At 42.2% G+C, this 23,073-nt stretch overlaps 1 protein-coding gene across 1 annotated transcript in view; it reads right to left on the bottom strand.

The window, feature by feature from the left end:
- Jazf1 (JAZF zinc finger 1) overlaps positions 1-23,073 on the bottom strand; it is a 293,135-nt gene that overhangs the window by 129,302 nt on the left and 140,760 nt on the right. Inside the window, exon 2 of the mRNA XM_051202827.1 lies at positions 7,161-7,233. Coding sequence (XP_051058784.1) covers positions 7,161-7,233 — 73 coding nt within the window. The remainder of the gene's footprint in view (positions 1-7,160; positions 7,234-23,073) is intronic.

The raw sequence follows: 23,073 nt of genomic DNA, 5'->3' as shown, positions 1-23,073 counted from the left end.
TCAGAACCAGTTAACAGCTGAAGAAAGAAAAAGGATTCATCATGTCAGGGTTTCATGTAGCCAGGCTGGCCACAAACTTGCTACATTCAAGGGGGGAAAGGTGGTTTCAAAACCCGAAGTATCATTATCGGTGTAAGTAGGTTATGGTCCGAAGAAAGATGCCATACTTACAATAAGAGAAAGACAGGAGGAGGGAAGGAATTCTTAAGGTAGAGAGAGACCTTACAATATATGTGACGTAACTAAAAGGAGCCAAGTAAAGCAAAAGGAAATCAATGCTTGTTTCTTGGTGTTCTTTTTGTTTGTTTATTTGTTTTACATTAATGAATTGTTTTGAAAAGAAAGACATCCATCTCATAAAAATATTAAAAATAAGGGGGTGGGGGAAGCCACATTACTTAAAGCTGAACTCAAAGATGTGTAAGATTAGTCAGAAACACTGATGAGTGGACCCAGCAGAGACTAAAATAAGTGACCTGAAGCAAGGTAAATGTGTAAACCAGTGGAGAACCCTGACTGCCCCAGGGATAAGCCGCCAGCTGGGGGGGGGGGGGGCTCGAGCCCCAGGCCTATCATGTGTACTATCTACAAAGCTCTGCCAACCCACCTTTCCTACAGTATGTTTTCTGCCAGCAACACAGCCAAAGTTTGTTGGAGCAAGCCACAACACTAGAGAGGGCTCTCTTTTCTGCGGTCCAGTGTCACACGGTCCTTGCACAGCCTAGTGAATAGGTCAGGTTGGGAGAGGAACATTGTAAGGCAGGTTTGGCAAGCAGCCATCTCAGCTTTGTTTCAGTGGATGCCCATAAAACACACACACGGGCTAAGAAAATGGTAGCTCCATGTCTGGCATTTGAGACCTAACAGCATGCAACATGTTTACGGCATGCATTAGGCCACAAACTTCAGTCTGGGACAACACTGTACGTAGCAGAGACTTCAGATCTGGTAGACAGAGGAGGGGGCTAGGAAAGCATGGTTTGTACTGCAATTAACATGACTGCTCTTAGAAGACCATAAACAGGTGGTTTTATGGAGAAAAAAAAAATCTGTGTTCTTAGATTTAAAAATCAAATGCTTCAGTCTTGTTTTGTATAAATAAGAGAAGGCCAGTGCAAGCTTTGCTAATTACAGCATGTTCTACGAGGCTGTGACTGATTATAACCTGGCAAAAATTAGTTCAACTGAAAAAGCAAGAGCAAGAGGTAGGAGGATTAGGTGAGGTTTTGGGGTGAGAAGAAAGGGGACAAAAAGGAAAAAAGCTTCATTAAACAGTTTATGTTCTAGTAGAAGGAGAAACCAAAAGAAAGAATTCAGACTCATTTTATTTTTCTTCAAAACAAGTTCTTATTCAGTGTAATTTTACTCTGAATCCTTGAACACGGTGATGTTGCTTCCAAGTCCGTTCGTGCAAGCACCATTTAGTCCTCTCAGACTGGGCCTCTACCGAGGTCTGCTCCCCTTATCTCAGGGACAACTGCACATCTAGGGGTTTCTTAGTGTACACCAGGTGCTGTGTTACTGGATGGTACCATGAAGACCTCTGAGTTTTCCTGGAGCAGCTAGTTCAACTTTAGGCTGATCAATCTGAACTCATGCAGATTTTATATTTGATTAGGTCACAATTGTAAAACTCTAACCGTATCTGAAGACCATCTAGCTTAGTCTGCCTCCTCTGGGGGTCTTAAGGGATCTTAACTTCAAACACTACTGTTCCTAGAACAAAGTCTTAATTTCTCATCTGAGATCGTTCTGTTATCAGTAACACGATTATAGAGTATTAACATGTTTCCATGCTGGTCAGGCTGGGATATATATATCTTGAGGTCTTTTTTTCCTATTCCTACTGAGTAGGGAATGTCTAGAGTCTCAAAACCATTATCTCATGTAATTTCTCTAGGTATGGTGAGATACTTAGTGATAGCCATTGCTTAGTACAGTTTTATGTTGTAAGCTGGAGGAATGTTGAGTCAAAGTATACAATTTAAAAATTTCCCTGAAGATTCTTCTGTGAACATGGGCAGTCTTCACAGAATTCTTACAGTTCTCGGAATCATTTATTTACTTACTTATGTATACATAAGAAAAATGTATACATTCTTTGAGCAAAAATCACTGAGGGTCAACAATGGGCTCAGCATTGTCCTGGAGGCCGGGGAATGGAAATGTCCCTGCGCTCATGATTTTATTTCATGGTGTAAATTATTCTGGCCTCCTCCAAAGCAACACCCGCTCTGCTGCCATCTCTCTCATTATCGTCTTTTGCTTACAGAGCCTCACCACGCCATGGTTGCTGACATTTGTTCCATGTGCATCAGTCATCTTAATGCAGCCATGAAGGAATTACTGGAGATGAGGGGAACAGGCAGGGGTGTGCCATCTGCCACACAGCTCAGGAATAGCAAACAGGACTCCAAGACCAACAGCCTGACTCTGCATCATGTCTAAATGAGAGAAAGGGAAGAAATACCTCCTGAGGGAAACAATGGTAATTCTAGAGCATAAACATTGGGTGATTGAGTGAGCATGTTTGGGCACAAACTTTGTCTTCCTTTTCTCTAACTGAGGACAAGAAAAAAGGCGGTTCTGCATTTTTAATTAGAAAACAGAACAAAAAGCCATTCTGTATAAAGCTCATTCCTTGGCGAAGCTGAGCAGGGAGGTGAATTGAGATAGAGAATCATTTGCAGCTATCTGGCCTTGGGTTTGTGATCCTCCTGCCTCAGCCTCCCAGTTGCTGGGTCACAGGCGTGCAACATCCTGCCCAGTTTAGAATCCTATTTCACTTAAGCTCCCTAACATTAAAGCCCATAGTATCCTCCTGTGAGTAAATGGCCACGTGGGAGGGCTCTTGAACCACTCCAATTAATGTTATAGGAAGAAGTGTGATTCAACTTTCAGAGTGAACATTAAACCAAATTAAAATCATTCTTAGAGGTCAAATCTCTCACTCACTGAGAGACAGAGCTGTAATATAGTTTATACACACACACACACACACACACACACAAATTTTTTTTCGAGACAGGGTTTCTCTGTATTGCTTTGGGGCCTGTCCTGGAACTCTCTCTGTAGACCAGGATGGTCTCGAACTCACAGAGATCCACCTGCCTCTGCCTCCCGAGTGCTGGGATTAAAGGCATGCGCCGCCACCACCACCGGCTAGATATAAATTTCTTATTTAGCAGCAAATGGTAAGAATGAAGCACAAAGACAGCACTAATCTGTGGTCATCCATGATGAATCTTCATATCTTCTATCAAATGCTATATGCATTTGAAAATTAAATGGATTTGGAAATTACAATTTTTGTTATCTTAATAAAAGTATTCAGGAGAAAACACAGAACAATTAACAACTTTGGCCACATATGCTATTGACATCTATAATGCTATCTCCAACACCTATTTCTAGAGAGTCACAAGTGATTAACAAGTTACCTTGTAGCCAGGAGTGGTGGTACACAACTTTAATCCTCATACTCTGGAAGCAGAGACAGGGGTATCTCTGTGAGTTCAAGGCCAACCTGGTCCACAGAGTGAGTTCCAAGACCGCCAGAGCTGCTTAGGGAGACCCTGTCTTGAAAAAGTCCAAAAGTTACCTTGTCTCTTTAAGGCAGCTACTTGAACTGCTGAGACAATAACTTGAAGAATTATCCAGGGGCAACACATGCTCTTAAGCAAGCTTTTGCAGGGATTTATCTATTTTCCTTGGCAGCTTACCCATCCCAACCTCTTGGGTGAGTAGTGGTGGAGGAAGGTTGCCCTGTTCTCTCTGCCTGCCTCTTTCCTATGGGCTGCAGAGCCAAGGTGCTCCTCACTGTAGCCGACAGCTGCTATGTTGGGATTTATTTACTTCTTACACTCAACCCACCTCCAACTTTGTGATGTGGCAGTACCTTGCCAAGGGATTCACCTCACAGTTTTTAGCTTCTACAGTCTCCATTGTTCTCCCTGAGCAACCTGCTGTCATACAGTTCTACTGGGTTTGGTAATTGCTCTATACTACTTTATGTCTTTGTACCCTCTGCCCAGGTGTCCTATTATGTGTTTGAAAGATTAGTCTTCAAAATTTTCCTCTTTTCTTCACTGAGTACTTAACTCTCTGATATCCCGGTAAATCTGGTTGCACAATGGTTAGATTCTGGAGCTCACTGCTCAGGTTTGAACCCAAGTCCCCCAGAGTACTATCATCTATATTTTGTCTGTATTTTGAAAATCACATTTATTTATTTGTCTACTCCTTTATTCATCCTCTCTCTCTCTCTCTGTGTGTGTGTGTGTGTGTGTGTGTGTGTGTGTGTGTGTGTGAGTATGTGTGAGATGGTGCATGTATGGAGATCAGAGGATAACTTTGAAGAGTCAGTTCTTTGCTTCTAGTATCTGGGTCCTGGGGATTGAATTCAAGTCATCGGGCTTAGTGACACGCACCTTTATCTGCTGGTCTATATCACTAGCCCTTATTTCTCTTTCTCTTTCTCTTTTCCCCTCATATGTATACTGTAAAGTTTTCCAAGGCCTACATGACACATAGTATTGCAGCAGGTTGAATGCAAAATCCCAAAGCCAAATAGTTCCAGTGAAGCAGTTCATTAGCTAGAACTGCTTTCAAGCTAACTAAGGATTTTTCTTTCTATCTTTATAGGTCTATTGTGCTTACCATAGTATATTAAATGGGTAGAACAATTTAAAATAGGTTAAACAAAGAAGAGGTTTTAACATGATGGCTTCTTCTCTACAAAACAGTACAGAAGGGAAACTCCATGCTAAGATTCACAACTCTCTGCTTATTGACTGGTCAGTGTTATTGCAAAAGAAAGCTCCATCTTCAAATTTGAGAAGGCCAAATGTCTGTCAGGGTTGAACCAATAAACATCTGAAGGGGGAATTTTATTCTCCTGTCTCTCCACCTTTGGTAGAACTAGCATTTATTTCCCTTTGATATCTAATGAAAATGAATTTATTTGATCAACATTAATAACTAATTAACATGTGTGTTGTGGTGTGTGTGGGGGGGAGGGGGTATATGTGTGTGTGTGGTATATGTGTGTGTGTAGGTCTGAGTTGAGCTTTAGGTGTTGTTCTCCAGGAGCCATTCACCTGTTTGCAGAGACAGTCTTTCATTAGTCTGGAACTCAGCAAATGAGGGACAAGGATTCACCTCTGTCTACTGGGACTGAATGTGTGAACTACCAAGCCTGTTTCCACTGGATCTAACGTGTGAGGACTGTGAGTGCGCATGACCATGCCTGCTTCTTCAAGTGGGTTCTAGGAACCGAACTCAGGTCCTTATGTTTGCAAGGCAGGCATTTACTGATTAGGCCATCTCTATAACCTTCACCTCAATCATTAAAATAAATAAGTAAATAAAAGTCTTCTCTTGGGCCAAGTATGGTAGCATGTATGTACTTCCAGCTCTCAAGGACAGAGGCAGGAAGACTACTTCAAATTCAAGGCAAGTTTGGCTTAGACTTACGGCTTCAGGGGCTAAATAACAAGATTCTACTTCAAAAGCAAAGCCAGGAAAACAGAACCCAGAAACAAAGTAATAAAAACAAATAAAGAAGCAGAGAACTTGTCACAGTCAGGGTAGCAGGCATCTCTCCAACCTTAGAGCTCTCTTCCCCCATCAGCAGTGGCTCTGCCCTCTCTCCTCAAGGTCCCAAAGACTTAAATTACTCTTGTTTGCATTATGACCAGGGTTATAGTCTCAGTTGCTTGAACCCCCTTTTTTGTTCCTCCACTAGGTTTTTATTTACTCCCAACAAACAAATATTAAGTGTCTACCACGTGAGGAGTATTAAGTCCCCAACACAACACAACACAACACATCCCCCACAAAGGATCTTTGTTCAGCATCGATAACCTGGCAAGTTTACACATACGTTCTTCACAGAAAGGCCACTAGTGAGCTTGCTAGTCTACTAAAGATGTCTGCCCCTTTAGACGACATCCATCAACATCAGTAGGCTAATCTAGCACAGTTCGATGACTATATAGCTAAAGATTTTCAGCTGTATTGTTAAGTATTAGAAATAGCACAGCATCTGTGAAAATCTCAGATATCTTTACATAATCTGATGCAATTATTGAGATATTCTAACAAGGTATGTCAAAATTACAGGTGATGAAGGACTAGAGACTTTTTGTGCTACTTAGAAAGCCTGATGAGCAGGAAATAAAAAAAAAAAATGGCATGCACTTAGATGCTTCCATTCATAAATTCCTTTGAAAACATGCTTCATTACAAGTACTCAAAGCTGAGCACAGGTGACTATGTCCCAGCAGGAATTAACTATGTTTCCTAAAACAACATCAAAATGAAGAGTGCAGATAATTCTTTGGCAAATTTCCTCTCCAGACCCTGGCCCATGCTCTGGCACCAAGAGACTGAAAAAGATCTTTGCCTTATGGGAAAGGGACAGCCAATAGAAATACATCCATTGAATTATGGGCAGAGCGTTCTCATTCTCATTAAAAACTAATTTTGCTCTTACTCTCTCCACTTTGCTTTGAGAATGTGTGTTTTCTTAACCCAAAGGTGACTCTAAGTTCTTGCCCCCAAATTACTGTCTCCTTAATTATTTGAGTTGGCTGAAAACACTAAGTCTTCTTTCAGGTTTGATATTCAAGCACAAAACAGTTCTCTAAAGTTAGGCTCAGAATCAATTTAAGTGAAAACTCATATGTACTCCACACATATGGAGGCAGCTGCTGACAGTGTTTCTACTAAAAGATGAGCTGCTACATAATGACTTTCTGAAATGAAATGATTTCAGTTTGTTAGAGTCCAATATATCCTAATATTCCAACTATGTTTTGAATTCATAAAAAAAGGACCTTTCACCTCAAGATTTAAAGGTTCACTCAAACGTAAATCCACTAATCTCCTACATTGCCCCATGAAGTCAAAAGAGCATGCTCCAACTCTGCATACAAAATACTTCCAAAACGAGCTTGTAAATCAGCTGTGTGTTCAGGCATATGCACAATGGGCTACAATCTAGATCCCTCAACAGAGAAACAAGAAATCTCCATGTCGAGGTTGCTTTGAGATGATCTAATCGGAACATTTTTAAACTGAAAACATTTGCTGGTAAAAAGATACATGTAATGAGCAACGCAGCAGCGAACAGCAGCTGTCCTTCTGTAATGGCTTACCTATTAATGTAGCTGAGGGCAACATAGGTCGGCTGCTGCAATTCTTGCTTTTCTAAAACACGTGGATCTGTATCTGCAATAAAACACAATTATGATTTTTTTTAAACATCAGAATATATGAGCTCCCTAACATAAAGTAACAGAGGTTAAAGAGAGAAAAAGATTAATTTAGAATAGGAAAACTCAGCCCCCAATGCATAATGATTTGTTCATCCATTCATAAAAACAAGATATTACATTGCTTTTCAAGAAATTCCAAACATCAACAGTGATAAAATGCCCATCTGTCACACACGCTCCTGCACAACCCCCTCATAAATACTGTTTTTCACTGCATACAGTTCCGGTGCTGGCCTGGTTTTCATGCTTAATCGGTCTAAGAAAGCAAGCCTCTGTTAATTATGCTCACTTCAATACTGGAACAAATTAGTTTACATCGAAAAGCTCCCTCAATTTGAAAATCTATGGAGTATTGTTCTTCCTAACTGAATATTTCTGAGTCCAGATTCATATTCTGAAGGGCTCTTCTCCTGTTTGAATGTATAATGAATTGATTATAGCTTTTCTAGACTCTTAATCAGAAATTCTCCTAGTGTTTCAGGGCCAACAAACAGCACATTCAGAGTTCCTCCCCTTCCCACAGCCAAGGCAGAATGTCTCACTATAGCAATACCTCACAATGGTGCTTCTCCACAATAGGCCAGTAATTAATGTGCTCACAACCAGGAGCATATTCTCACTTTCTAAATACATGCAAGAGAAATGATTACATAACAATATGGGGGGGCAGGGGAGTTGGCTGTGTGTTGTTTTCATGAGGAAAGGCTAAAGCATTTCACACTGATTTCTTTTCGGTAAGACCTCATCCACACCATCACATGGCTAAAGTCTCTCAGCTGCACGTGGCAGTAACTCCTCTGATGTCATGACAGACGTTGCTTCAAACATCTTTGCATGAAAGTGTTTACACATGTGGTGGATGCAGGATACACTGCCCCCAATGTGCATTACACGGGTGGTAAGGATAATCAGACTGACATTGCTTTTGACCCTGAGAGTATACACCTGGGCAGCAGAGCCAGCTTTATTCATTATGTCAAGAGTGTCACGTTCACGCTATCGTCTTCCCTGTGCCAAGAAATCCAGGGAGCTCTATTCAGACATCTTCCTTCCTTGGGTCTCTGCCACTGTAAGTCCTTGAAAGCTGAATTAGGGACAAGAGACAAAGTCTCTGGGAGGCTCCATCAAGCCCAGACTCAAGGCTTTGGCAAAGCAGATGAGAACAGATTAGTAATTCACATTTCCTCCCCTTCTTATCCCCCGTTACTTATGCAACTGAGGCTGCAGCCTGATCACTAGTTTAGGAATAAACTCGATAGATGTCAAGATACAAGGAAGGCACTTCTCAAGGGGACATGGTCTCCTCTCTCTCTTTTTCTCTCTCTCCCTCCCTCTCCCTTGTTGTTGTTGACCCAATGCTGCTTGGGATTTATAACCTTTCTTTTCCCTTCCCTTCCCTCCCCCCCTTTCTTTCTGAGGGATGTCTAATGTAGTCTAGGCTGTAGTCAAACCTGTTACATAGCAGTGAATGACCTTGAACTCCCTCCACCTCCAGAGTTGCGTGCTGGGATTACAGGTGTGTACCACCACACTATGTGTTTTGTTTTTGTTGTGTGCTACTTTTAATACATAGTCATTCCTAGTGCCATCTTCAAGCCCACAAAAACAAAAACAAAACAAACAAACAAACAAACAAACAAACAAAAAACCCAAAAAACTGCTGCTGTCATTTGGTGGGTCAACCAATTCTCAGTAATGAACTCATGAGCTTTGGCTATCTTGGTCACTGTACCTTGCTGGGACTTTATTAAATTAAAGTCAGAAAACAGCCCTGCTGCTTCTCAAACAAAACTAAGCAAACCTCCCTGGTCACCTGTAGGTCTGGAAAACACTGTGAACAGAGGATGTGCTCTTGGTCTGAAGGGAGATCTGCTTCATGTTCTATAGTTTCCAAACACCACTTCCCGCTTTAGTGCATTGCAACTATGTTGCATGGAAACTATGTGTGTGTGTGTGGTGGGGCGGGGCTAAAGGTTGCAGCAGTAGAAGATCCCAGAGAGTCAATTGCCCACCCAGCCGGATAAGTGATTTTGAAGAGTTGGCCTGGAACCTTCACTTTTCTTTGTAATCATTCGGCGATTCTGATATTAATTAATGGGTGCAGCCGCTTTCATCCTTCCCCTCGGCTGTTAAACTTGCAAAGACAGAGACAGTTGGTTCAGCACACTTTCCCAGCATTCTGGGTAGGGCTAGACAAAGCCTCCTCTCTTCTCTCTGGACCTCCTGCTAGCACCATGGTAACATGCAGGAATACTTCTCTTATCTCAGCTCTTCCATCCAAGGCACACTTTGCTCTCCAGTGTCCACACACACACACAGGAGCAGACAGCTGACTAATCCCATGATGAGAATATTGAAGGCTTTGAGTTAAACATGGTAGATCCATCAAGCACATTTGTTTCCTTTACCATTCCGGGCCCCATGAAAACGTAGTGGTAGGCAGGAAAAATCATGGTGGTGGTGGTGGTGGGTGGGGGGAGTTAGCAGGAGACAAAGATAGGACATAAGTTGTTTCAAACTGTGTTTGAGACATAAGAAAGGAATATGAGAACATACAGAGGCTTGGATATAAAGTTACAATCTCCAGAGCCTACAGTGGGGACACAAGAGCCAGGAACTAAAGCTTGCAGAAGCCTGAGAGACCAAGCACTCAGAGATGCTAGCTAAAACATGGAGACAGCACAGAGCTTAAAACAGAGAACTCTTTAAGAGGTTATGAAGACAAACTAACAGGTCACCAAGTGCCTATGGATGGAGGGACAGAGAAGGGGAGAGGGCAAGGCTAGAAACAGTAAGTATTGCAGAGCCCTGGCAGGCAGCCAGGACTCTGATTCCATTAAGCAGGTGTAGAGAAAAGGAGCCCAGATGTTGACATCCTGTGATTCCTTCATTAAATGATCGTCCTGCAATTATAGCCACAGCCAAAAAGCTCTACCCGTGCCTCCCCCACAGGCTTCTACCGACTTTTCACCACCGTGGTGCTAAGGCTAAGCCAGCGGCACCCAGGGAATGATGACTAAGCACTGCAGGCCAAGTCTTGCCCTGAGTCAAAGCCACCAACACGAACACAAGAAAAGGTAGGGAGCAGGGGAAGAGAGGGCCAGGAAAGAAGAAAGGGGTAGGTATGTGGGAATGCAAGTCTCTGTGACATGCTTCCTTAAATGAGGCTGGGACCATCGGGGCTAGAAGCAGAAGCTCCACGTTCTGAGTCTTACTGAGCCAGGATTCTGGTCACTAGCAGGTGAAGCCACTTTGCTGCTCCCACCCAGCTGTAACACTGGACTCACTCCACACAAACTTTACAGCTATCTTACATGCCCAGTACATTTTTTTTTTTTTTTGTTGCAACTGTTACTCCATTTTTAAGACTAAATGTGTTGAACCAACAATTTACAAAGACTGACTTTTAAAATTCATTGCTGGTTTACTTCAGATGTTGAAATAAATATTTCTTGTTGGCACGAGGCTTTAAAAAGCTGTCTGAGTGTATGTAGCCAGCCTTTGAATGGATCAGCTTTTCCTTAGTTTACAGACACGTCATTTGAACCTTTTCCCAGGCCATAATTTCCATTACAGGAAAGTTAGTACAAATTATACTGAGGCCTTTGCCTTCCCCAATTCACTGTGAAATTCAGATGCAGCTATGTGTTGCTGTAAACTTTATGAGCTTAATATCTAGAAGTCAGGGATTCTGTGCAACACAATAACAGCATGTATCAAAAGGCATTCATGCTTAAATGTAGCACCTGAGTTTTCCTGCCATGGTCAATGACTAAACATGACTGAACCAGGAACTCTCTGGGTAGTGCTCAGGAAGCGACTTCTGCAAACATTGCAGCTTCCCCATGCCCTGTGACTAGCATGGCCAGTGGGCTGAAGTTCTGCTCTTCTGCTTCCTAATTCTTTATCAATCCTTCAGATTCCTACTGTTACCCTCTGACATAGTAACTAGTTAGGCAACTTGGTCTTGGAAGTCAAATCTAAGCCAAAGAATGGCTAGGTCAATAATGACTGAGCCATTCATTGGTGTCCATCATGATGGAGGCTCAATAACTGACTGAGCAGCTGGGCTGAGAAGTCAAGCACAGGACTCAGAGATAATCGTCATGCAGATGGATCAGATAACCTTACTACAACAAAACCCTCCTGACCTCAAGTGTCAGTGCTAGGCCAAGAAACCTTTCAGGAGACGGTGTGATGGTTATGAAATAGAGCTACTGCATGTACATAATTTTGGGTTTAAATCAAGAGGCTAGAAGGCGAGTCAGCAGACAGAAGGGCAGTGACACAAAGGTGGTTAGGACCTAGATTTTAGGAGCCCTGGCTTTCTTGGTGGAATCAAAGAAATTGAATTCATTTCCTGAAAGACATCCTGAATTCTTGTCATGTGCTCCTTGCTTAGATGAAATTCTAAGTCGGCAGCTCACAACTGAGCAAGAAAGATGATTGCAACAGCTTAATGATAACCCAAGGGCTGGGAAGATAGCTCAATTGGTAAAGAGCTTGCCTTGCAGGCACAAAGACTTATCTAGCACCCACATAAAAATACTGGGTGTAATGGCACCACTTGGACCCTAGTGCTGGGGAAGCAGAGATAGGAGGAACCCTGGGGCTCACTCGTCAGCCAGTCTAATTGGTGAGCTCCAGGACAATGACCGGCCTGTGCCAAAGATGGTAGCTGATCCCCAAGGCTGACTACTGGCCTCCACAGACATGTATACTTCATCTACCCATAAACAAGTTAGTGCACACACACACACACACACACACACACACACACACACACACACACACCGATACTTCAAGACAAACCAGTAAGTATATTAACTGCTTCAGAAATGTGGCATGATTCTTTGTGAGGCTCACAGCAACTTTCTGAAAGAAAAGTTTCTAACAGTCTGAACAGACTATAGCTTGAGGAGGTGAATAGAGGGAGAAACAGACTATGAAGAAGGTCAAGAGTGGTTTGTGTAAAGGGGGCATGATGCACAGAGCTGGCTTCCTCATGGAAGGACTAAAAAACTCTCTGGGAGCAAGCCCTAATTTCACAAGCAAAGCAGAGCCACTGGGGAAATTAGCTAAGATTGGTCCATGTGTTAGAGAAAAGAGAACAAGGGTAGAGAAGATGGAAGAAACTGATACAAAAGACAAGGTTTGATGAAAGAAGAAACAGAAATACAAGATTTTTCTTATGTGGAGTGAGTGTCTTATTATCAACAATAAAGAACCCCAAACTGGGAAAAATATTCCAAGTGAGGTCTGCTTCTCATGTGTGGAAGATGCTGTGCAGAACCAGAAAGCTGGAGCTTCAGAGACTGGAGGGATAAAGGGCTCCTGGTGCAGATAGGAACAGAAGCGCTTAAGAATCTCATCATACCACCACACATTCCAAAAGGCAGCAGAGCCACTGCATGCCCTCAAATCATTGACACATGGTAACAAGCACTGATTAAAGATGCTGTCATGAAGCTCAGCCAACAGTCAGCTCAGCAGGGATAAGGAAAGGCCTGGGGTACACTGCATTTGAAACCAAGTAACCGGTGTATTTCACAACTGAGGATAAAAGGCTGGAGTGGGGTGGTACAGTCAAACTGGGGTCCCTAATTCAGTGTTTAGTAGACCTGGTATGGAAATCTCCAAGGCTTACTAAACGAATCACACGCTTGTTCCAATCTTGTTCTTATTTTTGGTTGTGAGCCTAGCTAGCCTTTAATAGCTGAGCCATCTCTGCAGCCCTGTTCTTACTTCTTGGTGTTAAGAAAATGTGCCACTCCTCACAAATCCAGCTGCCTCTGCTCTGTATAAGCCTTTGCATTCTTTTTCATCCCCAAAATATTTCTAAAAAAAAAAAAAACAGTACTTTCAGCATAAGGTGGAGATGAGAAGTAAATCTCTAGTGTGAGATGGAACATGCTGCTCAGAGCTTTAGCCCATGAAGTATTTTGAAATTAACACTTGCACTACTGTAAATGGTCTCTGATAGTCAGCAGAATCATAGTGCACAGAAAATTTAAAACTCATCATTCAAATGAGAGTTATCATGGGCTGCAAGATGCTGCTCAAAGGATATTCCCCTCTTTTTCCACCATGATGCTCTGGGGCACAGCTGCTTGGTATAAGGACTACATTTCCCTGCATTCTCTGAAACGCCCACTGAGTCTACACTCTGGCCAGTGAGATACAGGATTTGCAGTAGATTTCCTCTAGGGTGGATGGAAGAATGACTGCCACTCCTGGATCTACTTTAACATGAGATAATCTGGTAAATGGAAGTCATCCGAAGCAAAGTAAAGCAGAAGTGTGGGTGGCTGAGCAGGGGAAGTCCCATCTCTCTCCCAAACTAACCACACCTCCAGTTCTTCCGAAACTGAGAGAAAGAAATTCTCTCCTACTCAGTAGCTTCTCAGTAAATAAAGCCAAACCAAATCTTCACACAAACACAAATAAAGCCAATAGCTGAAACAATCAGAATGCTAGCTCAAAGTTCTACTGAGAAACATGAAATTTCTGAGGTCTTTGTTTTTTTGAATCAAAAAAATGCATTAGATTTTATCATACTAAACTTATGGAACAACAACAACAAAACCACAGCAAAGTGGTACCCACACTGCCCCATCAAATGTAGCTAACTCTACAGTGGGATGGTTGAGGAATGGGAGAAAAAAGAGAGGACCATTATGTCAAATTATGGCTGCTTTGGTTGCTCAAGCCTTTTTGCAGTATTGGTTATTAGCGGGCAATAATGAAGCAAATTGCACATGCATATTGCTCCCGAGTTATCAACAATGCGATGGGCAGTAACCTTTGAAGCTGTCAGGATCTTCTCAGGCAGGCAATTAAAGTGAAAAATGAGAGTGTGCACAACTCCTATCACCCAGCACTCCATGTACCAACACCACCTACTAACGCTGACACTGGAGTGGGCTCAGTCTGAATATTTATTAATGCAGATCTGTTCCCATTTGTTCTCCCTCTTCTCTTGTAACCCAAGCTACCCTCACCTGACAAAAAAAGATTTTTTTTCTTTAAAGGTCAACTCTGACACTATGAATCACATTTATCTGAAACTTACATACACTGTGACATCTTTCCTAGATGCATTAAAATACATTTACTTTCCCTTTCACAAAATATAAGTTTAGGATGAGCTTGGATTCCAAAGGAGAAAGAAGTTGAGAGTGAAGTAATCCTAACCAGAGAAAACACTAAATAACCAAGCTGAAAATAACCCAGAATAGCTGGTATTTATGGGAAGTCAGATATACGTCAGGTACGGTGTGCAGGCATTGAAGAACTCTCCTCAGCCAAAAAGGAAAAAAAAGTCCCAGCTCTCCAGCATACCAGGCTCCTTGCAATAGATGTTGTCATCTGTAAAACTCATACTAGAGTACCAACAGGTGATCAAGTTACACAACTAAAAAACAAAAATGCCTAAGTCTATGTTTTAAGTCAGTTTTGTGTTGTGTGGCATTCATAGTTATTCAAGGTACACAAGGTCATTGGCCACAGGTTGGCCCACCTTGCCAGGGGAAGTGCCTCAAACTGATTTTAAGAAGATCACAACAATCTATTCTGAAAACACTTGCTGTGGGCTGGAGAGATAGCTCAGCAGTTCAGAACACTGGCTGTTCTTCCACAGGACCTAAGTTCAATTCTCAGCACCCACAGCTGTCTGTAATTTCAGTTTCAGGGAACTTGACACCCATGGCAAAATGCCAAAGCACCACAAAATATATTTTACGAAAGAATGAAGAGTTAAACCACTTGCTTTTCTGCTAATATGTAGGGTTGTTTACTGTATGAATGTCCCCTGATTTAAATCCTGTAAGACCTGCAGTGAAATGTCAGAGGTAGCCATGTGGGCTGCCTGACAGAGTGGTGCTCCAAACAGGGGTGGGACTTCTGAGTAAAGAGCCTGAGCATCCCATCCTCAAGCTGTCTGCTTCACTTATTGCATTCCACCAAGCGCCTAGGGACCAGCGGCTCTCAACTGGATGCACATCAGCATCTCCTGGGTAACTCCACGGACTCTGAGGGCCTGGCCCCTCCTAAGAATCTAGTGTGAAACAAGAAAAGACAGTTACCACTAAAGACTGTGGAGGCTTGGCAATCACAAAGTAAAAGTAGCCCAGTGGTAAATGGGCTTGCTCTGGGAGTCTGGCAACCTGGGATGATTTCTGGAACCCAAAAAAGGGGAAAAGTTGTCCTCTGATTTCTGTATGTATGTCCCCAACACACATCACGTATACAGACACATACCATCTCTCTCTTTCTTTCTCTCTCATGCACACTTTAAAAAGGAAAACAAAACTAACCCCCAAGCCCCCCAAAATGACTGCTCTGCTTGGGAAAGTTATCAGAAGAATTTGCTTTTTGTTTTTTCCCCTAAACCCAAAAAGCAGTTGTGAAACTGGAAACAAATGATTGAGCATGCTACAACAGTTTTATAGATAAATCCAGTGTGGTGAAACCTTATTTTTTTTTTTTTTTTTTTTTGTGTGTGTGTGTGTGTGTGTGTGTGTGTGTGTGTGTAGAGGCCAGAAGTCCATGCAGATATAGGGGGTTTTCCTCCATCTTTCTCCACCTTACTGTAAGTTTTATTTTGAAATGGTGCCTCTCACTGAACCTGGAGTTCCCCAGTTCAACCAGACAGGCTGGCTAGCGAGTCCCAGCGATCCTCTTGGTCTTTGGCCCTCCACATGGGGAAAATAGGCCCTTGCTGACACTTGGCTTTTACCTTGGTGCTGGGAACCAAACTCAGGCCTCTTATTTATATAGAAAGTGCTTCACTGATTTAACCATTTCCCAGCCCCTAGTGAAATCTTTTAAAGTCAGGCTTCACCCAAAGCTCTGGTTAGTTTTTCACATTTCACTTTCGAGGAAGGGCCAAGCTTAATAACCAACTTGTGTCTCAATGCATTTTTAAAATTAATTCACAAACCTTAAATAGAAAGCAGTCCTCATATTTTCTGATGACTAGGGATTTTTTTTTGGGGGGGGGACTTGGGATTTTTTTGTTAAGACTGATTTAGAACTGGGGGTGGTGGTATATGCCTTTGATCCCAACACTCAGGAGGCAGAGGTGGATCTGTGAGTTTGAGGCCAGCCTGGTCTACAGAGTTAGTTCCAGCACAGCCAGGACTGTATGACAGAGAAACCCTCTCTTGAAAAACAACACAACAAAAATAAGACTCAGTCAGGCCAATGTGTTTGCCCTGTACTGGCTTTCTTCACCTCAATAACAAGTCAGGTCATTAAAAGACAAGTTCGTTTTGCACTCTGGAAGCCTGTTTTATCTAGGATTTGGCAAACAACAACAAAACGCTGCCTCCATCCTTCCAATTTCCCAGGGAAGCCAAATAATTCTTTAAAAACAAAACAAAACAAACAAAAAACAAAAATATGAGCCATAGGAGAAAGAGCTGAACCTCTGGATTCAGGATTACACATTGGCTCTACCTCAGAGTCAGTAGACCTACAGGTGTGTATTGGTTACAGCTTGATCTGAATAGCTCTGGCTGGCCTCTTATGGGATAACACACACGCTGTCTCTGTGCCCAGATTGGGGCCAGGAACACAGTGTTAGGGCTGATAACACACGGTTTGGGGCATATGGCTCTGTACAGGTTGTATCTATTCTACTTGCTAATGAGTAGGGACACACGCTGAGCAATCTTGAGGACAACTGGGAAGTCCCTGACCCTCTCACTTATCTAGAACTTGGCAGATGGCTCCTGGTATCTTGGCTTCTATAGAAGGACTAGGCAACTCTAGTCTTTCTGATACTACTACTACTACTGCTTCTTTTTCTTCTTCTTTAGTTTTTCCCTTGGATAGACAATATATTATGGGTGTTACTAGTTTGTTTTAATGTGTGCTAACTTCATGAATCGGGCTGAGTTTTGATTTTCTGATACATAAGTCAGTGACTTACAGCTTATGAAATTGTCATGTGATTGTTAAGGGAATTTCAGAGAGATAAGCTGTGTAGTGCAAAGAGTACAGGGGCTAGTGCATGCTAAATACCTATTTTATTTATTTATCTATCTATTTATTTATTTTTTCTAGACAGGGTTTCTCTATATGGCTTTGGAGCCTGTCCTGGAACTGGCTCTGTAGACCAGGCTAGACTCAAACTCACAGAGATTCGCCTGCCTCTGCCTCCCCAGTGCTGGGATTAAAGGTGTGTGCCACCAATGGCCGGCCCGTGAATACCTAATAAATCTTAACTATTACTATTATTTCAGGCTGTTGGTTCTCACACTGTGGAATTACAGTGGTGAACAATCAGTCATTCCTAAGGGGCAATAACAGCCACTTAGATGAAAGTTTCTTACCATCTCTGGGGCCTAGCATGTATGGGTGAAGACAAGATCACCAATGGTTTCCAAAGGCACTTCTCACAGCAGAAACATTCCTCTCGAAGAGCAGAGATGGGCAGACCCAGAACTGTTTGTCCCCCCCCCAAAAAAAACTCCACACTGATCAGAAAAGGCCCTAATTTAGGTCTCAAGTATATTCATCTGACTCCCAAGAGAGTGTTGGTTTGAGACTCTGCTTCCCTCAAGTAGAAATGACTTAAGTCATAGCACTGAACCCTTCTCCAATTGACTTGTCTTTTTGTAACAGGCTTTCATGCAGCTCTGGCTGGCCTTGAACTTACTATGTAGTCAAGGATGACATTAAACGTTGGGTCCTCCTGCTTCTACCTCCCAAACTCTGGGATTATGTGAGACCAAAACAGGAATAAGAACAATACATCTTGAAAGTTAATGGGAGACCGAAACAGGAAAAATATACCTTGCAGGTTGAGTTCCATTTGCAGTTAAGACAGTTAAGAATGCCTTCTTGCTTGTCCTTATTTGTCTGACCCATCTACACTGGATGTGCTTGGTAACATGTAGGTGAGAAGTTCACAGGCAGGAAGTGTATCAGGATACATGCTGGCTCCTGATTGGATCTGATGGGAAACAGCATGGCCATGTGGATCTACCTTTTTAACCCCTGCAGAACTTGACTCCTGGCTATTTCCTGGGGACCCAGGAGTGGGCCTGGCCAGAGTCTGTCATCCTGACCAGTATTTCATTAATGCTTGCTTCCAATTTGGCTCAAATTTGTGGAACTCTGAGGGTTAACAATTACAGGCTGTTACCGTGCCCAGCACAGCCCTGAGTCCTATGTAACCACTCAATATTAATGCTCTCAAACTCAACTGCCAAGTGGGCTTTCCTTTTCAGCTTGTAAAGGTGATCTTATCTCTTGTACAAATGAAAATTAATTCTTACAGCCACATTAAAATAAACAGCAGATCACCACTAATATGTAAAAGTTGTTTTTCTTCTCCCTTGGCTCAGCATCACTTCCCTAGGCATTCCTCTGCCCTTGCATCAGTCCACTGAGTGTTACCTAAACATGGGTTAGAATCAGAGGACTGGCGGCTTCATACCAGGCACGGAGCTCCCTTTCTAACAACACGTTATGTTGCTGGCTGTCTGGCTTTGGTTTTATCACACAGTATCACACAGTATCAGGATGACCAACAGAATGGGGAATATTCTTTGGGGCAAACCATTTCTTTCCTTAAAAAACAAGGTTCCCCTTCCCCATAGCAGTCTTAGGTTCCGATAGGAAGGAACAGATAGGAAAAGACCTATCACATCCCCACTCCTCTCCCTGACAAGCACAGCCACCATTGACCTTTCCCTACTAGGCAGGTTTCTCCACTAAAAATGTGCTTCATGGAATTCTCTGGAAGAGATAAAACATGAGATGTATCAGGACCCATGACAGAGGCTTAAAGATCCTGAGCATCCTGTGTCTTACAGATTTCTTCTGCCAGTGAAGGGACTTCAACACCAGAGCTTCTAGTCCTGGCTTTGCCTATTTACAACTGGTTTTTAGCAAGTTAATCACCTTATCTGTGAAAGCGAGAGGTGACAAATCCATCTCCTTCTCACAAGCTGGAGGCCAGAATCTCACATAAACAGCATTCTACTGTAAACTTTACAGCCCCACCTCTTGCTGCCAAGGTAAGGTGGTCCCCCAGATTATATCCTCCAATAAGAATAACCCATGTTGCCATGTGGCCAGTTGTCAGACTTTCTGGCAAGTCATCTGTGGAAAGAGAAAGCTCACCCTACATATTAGCGCACAGAACTAACCACCCAAAGGTCTTAGATTTCATTGGTGTGTATGCATGTTCTACATCAATGAGCTCTCCTCTGAAAGTGTTGACCTTACTCAGAGACAACTTCCTGACTAGCTGTAGCTGAGCTTGACTCACAAGAAATGGTGCCATCAGCTAACATGCTTCTACATAAAAGGGAGGCTGTTCAATTCATTAACTAAGGCTCACACATGCAAACAAATGTGAAGGTTCTATTTGAGTAAAACAGACATTACAAAAGTGTTCACAAGACCTCAGTTCCTCAGTGGGGCTCATGTGACTTTGTGGATTTTGATAAACTTTATTATCAGTAGAGTTCAGAAAATGGAAGGCAGAGATGTTAACAGATTTTCTAGGCTTTCTGAGTTTTAATACTCTAGATATGGCCCCACTATCATAAGATATTGAATCATCTTGTGTGTCTGGGGGGATGGCCTTTAAAAGGAAGTAGAGATAAAGTAGGCTTTAAAAACGATAGTTTCAGAATGTGCTCAAACTCTGCCAGCACTGACTCCTCCCTCAGCTCACCTTCCTTCCTTCATCCAATGAGCAAAGTCTATTTTCAACATCTCACTGCCAGCTAACAGGCACACTAGTCTCCCGGACACAAATGTGAGTTTTAGAAAACATTATTTAATTTACTAACATGTAATGTACCTTGATTAATAAATTTCATTTCTTAAAATATGAGGACAGGCTATTTATTGATCTCACGACTTACTAATAAGTCCTAATTGGATATGTTTAAATGTATGAATCTTGCTAAATTAGCAGTCAATAGTGTCAAGCATTAAGCCCTCCTTTATTATTTATATGATAACATAATCTTCAGTAGAATACTGCACCAAACACTCCAGATAAGTCCCTCAGTTTTTTCCCATCAGTGCCTACCCATCAGCTGTCCTGCTTGCTGACACACCTTTATGACACACACACGGATTCACTTTCTGAAAGACCTCACCGACTTCTCTATGATAATCCCTAGACTCATCCTCTAGGGTTCACTGCAGAGGTTCCATTAGGTCTCTCCACTGCATTCTACCACACTAACATGGTAGAGCCTGCCTTAGAGCACCCTTCTAAAAAAAGAAGGAATTACATTGTAGTGTTACTGTTTCTAACAGATTCAACTTCTCCAAAACAAACAAAGCCAGCTCCCTTCTATCCCTAGCACTTAGCACTGAGGTGTCAAGTCATTATGATTACAGAACAAGCCAATAAACGAATGCATGGTAATAGGACTTAATTACTGAACGCAACACAGTTATATGCTATTAAGTAGTATTTCCTGACAAGATGTTCACAAAGATGCTTCACTGCACCCGCACTCTGGGATGATTTAGTCTAAATGCGCTGCTGAGATCCAGCTGGAGACAAGTGCTCATTACTACACAGTGAACCAGCTAGGTAGGTCTTCCCTAACCAGTTCCCCACAATCCCATATCACCTGGCAGGGTGTTTTCTGCTTATTATGCTAATTAGATTTTAACTTGAAAGATGTAATTATTGCTGCAACCCAAGGAAATAATTAATGGCCAACTTTAGTGGGCAAAATATTCATTAATCAAGTCAATAGACAAGAGACTTACAGAGTTTGGGGGGGGGGAGACCTTAGAGAGGAGAAAAAAAGATAATCACCTAGAGTGTTCTCCCTTCCATAAATGTGGGTTAAATCTATTCAATTACAGCCTCTTGAAAGTTGACATTTCAGATCAGTGATATGCCTCCTAAAGAGGTCTAGGTTTAAACATCTGGGCTTCAAGTTACACTGTACAACAAGATTATTTATTTTAAAACACTGTATATAAGAATGAACATGTTTGGATGTGTGTGGAGACCAAATGTCAACCTAGAGTATCATTCTTCAGCTACCAGAAACATTTTCTTGAGATAGGAACTCACTGGCCCAGACCTTATCAATTAGCTAGCCTAGGGTGATGATTGCCTAGCAAGCCCTAGGGAAACTGTGGGTCTCTATCTTCCCATCTCTGGGACAATGAACTCACTATCAAGCCTGTCTTTCTTTATGTGGGTTCTGGGGATCAAACCCAGGATCTCCTGCTTGTAAGGCAAATACTTTACTGATTAAACTATCTCCCTAGTCCTATTTAATAATATTAAACAAAAACATGTAGTGATCCCAAACAGATAACACTGGTCTCATAGTTGGTCTCTTTTAAAATGCTTAGTCACTTAAGGACTTCTGAAGGTCACGGACATCAGTTTCTGTTCTCTAACGTTAAAGGTAGGGAGAAGAAAGTGAGTGTAAGACCAACTCAGGTTGGTCATTGAGCCTTATAAACACCCAGCTTTTCAAATCCAAGGGAGGATGCTCTTTAGCACCTTGGTAATCTAAGCCTGGGAAATATGGAACATTTAAAAACAAAGATGCTCCAGAGATAAGATTAAACCCACACTTACTAATAAAAGGTAAATCAGTCCTAAAGAGCACTGCATCTCAAACAGAATCCATAAACCAAACCTACTCTGGCCGGTTCCCCATAGCCCTCTTATATCCATGCCTTCATTAGCTTGACACATCTCTCTGCTACATTATAAGGGATTTAAGGACAGGAGATGGGCCACAGAAATGAGCATGTAATAACTGACAGTCAACTTAAAACCTAAAGAATTCTATGTTTTCTTTTAATTTTAAATGCTAATAACCATATTCTAGCTTCCCATAAAGCTGTTTCACAGTCCAGAAAAAAATTGTTTAAATACTGTTCAGCATCTACATCTTAATGGATTAGATGCTGAAATACTTTTCACTCAGAGTAATGATCTCCACGAGTAAAAATAATAAAATTATAACTGAATAACTTGGTTAGCTAAATCATAACCAGAAATGCATGGCTATGTATTTCATTCATGTGCCAAAAAAAAAAAAAAAAAAAAAAAAAAAAAAAAAAAACTTCATTCTGGACCATCAGCATAGCACTAAATTTTCATCTGTCATTGAAAACAGTCACTTATATTTCTGGCATATGCCATGACAACCAGGTACAGCAATTGGCAAAGACAGCTAATATTTCACATTAGACCTCCCCACCTGACCTTAAGAGCCCAAGATGGAGAGACTCATGAATGAGGAATTATTTGTTACATAAACAGTTCTTTTCTTTGAAAAATCACACACACACACACACACACACACACACACACACACACACACGGGGGTGGGGGGGGACCCACCAAGAAAAACCCTCTTAGTCAAAGCATGGAAGGAAGGTCTCACTTTCCTGCGAAGGAAATGTACTATTGGTACTACATTTACAAGGTGTAGGCAGCAGAGATGCAAAGGAAGGAAGTGGGTTCCCCAGGTGGCTCTGTGGTCTGATGGACCCCCTGAGTGCTGCCAGTGAGAACTCTGGGGTTGAAGGGCTCTGCCAGGTACTTGGGTGTGCCTCTGAGAGGCAAGTCTCAGGGGGAGAGGCTGAAAAACACATGTAGAAGCAAGCACATCTGGGATTCTCCCCACTGCTTGTTTTGAAACTACACACGAACCCACATTTAAATCACATTCTCATCTCCTTGTTAGTCTTTCCTTAAAGGAAACATGGAGGAAAGCTTTGCAGGCGCTTCCTTTCCTTTATCTCAACCCAAGTCTCCACAGAGTGACCATGC

This window comes from Phodopus roborovskii, unplaced genomic scaffold, assembly GCF_943737965.1.
Source record: "Phodopus roborovskii unplaced genomic scaffold, PHOROB, whole genome shotgun sequence".
NCBI lineage: Eukaryota > Metazoa > Chordata > Mammalia > Rodentia > Cricetidae > Phodopus > Phodopus roborovskii.
Note: the sequence above shows the minus strand (reverse complement) of the source record. Positions and strands in the feature narration are given on the sequence as shown.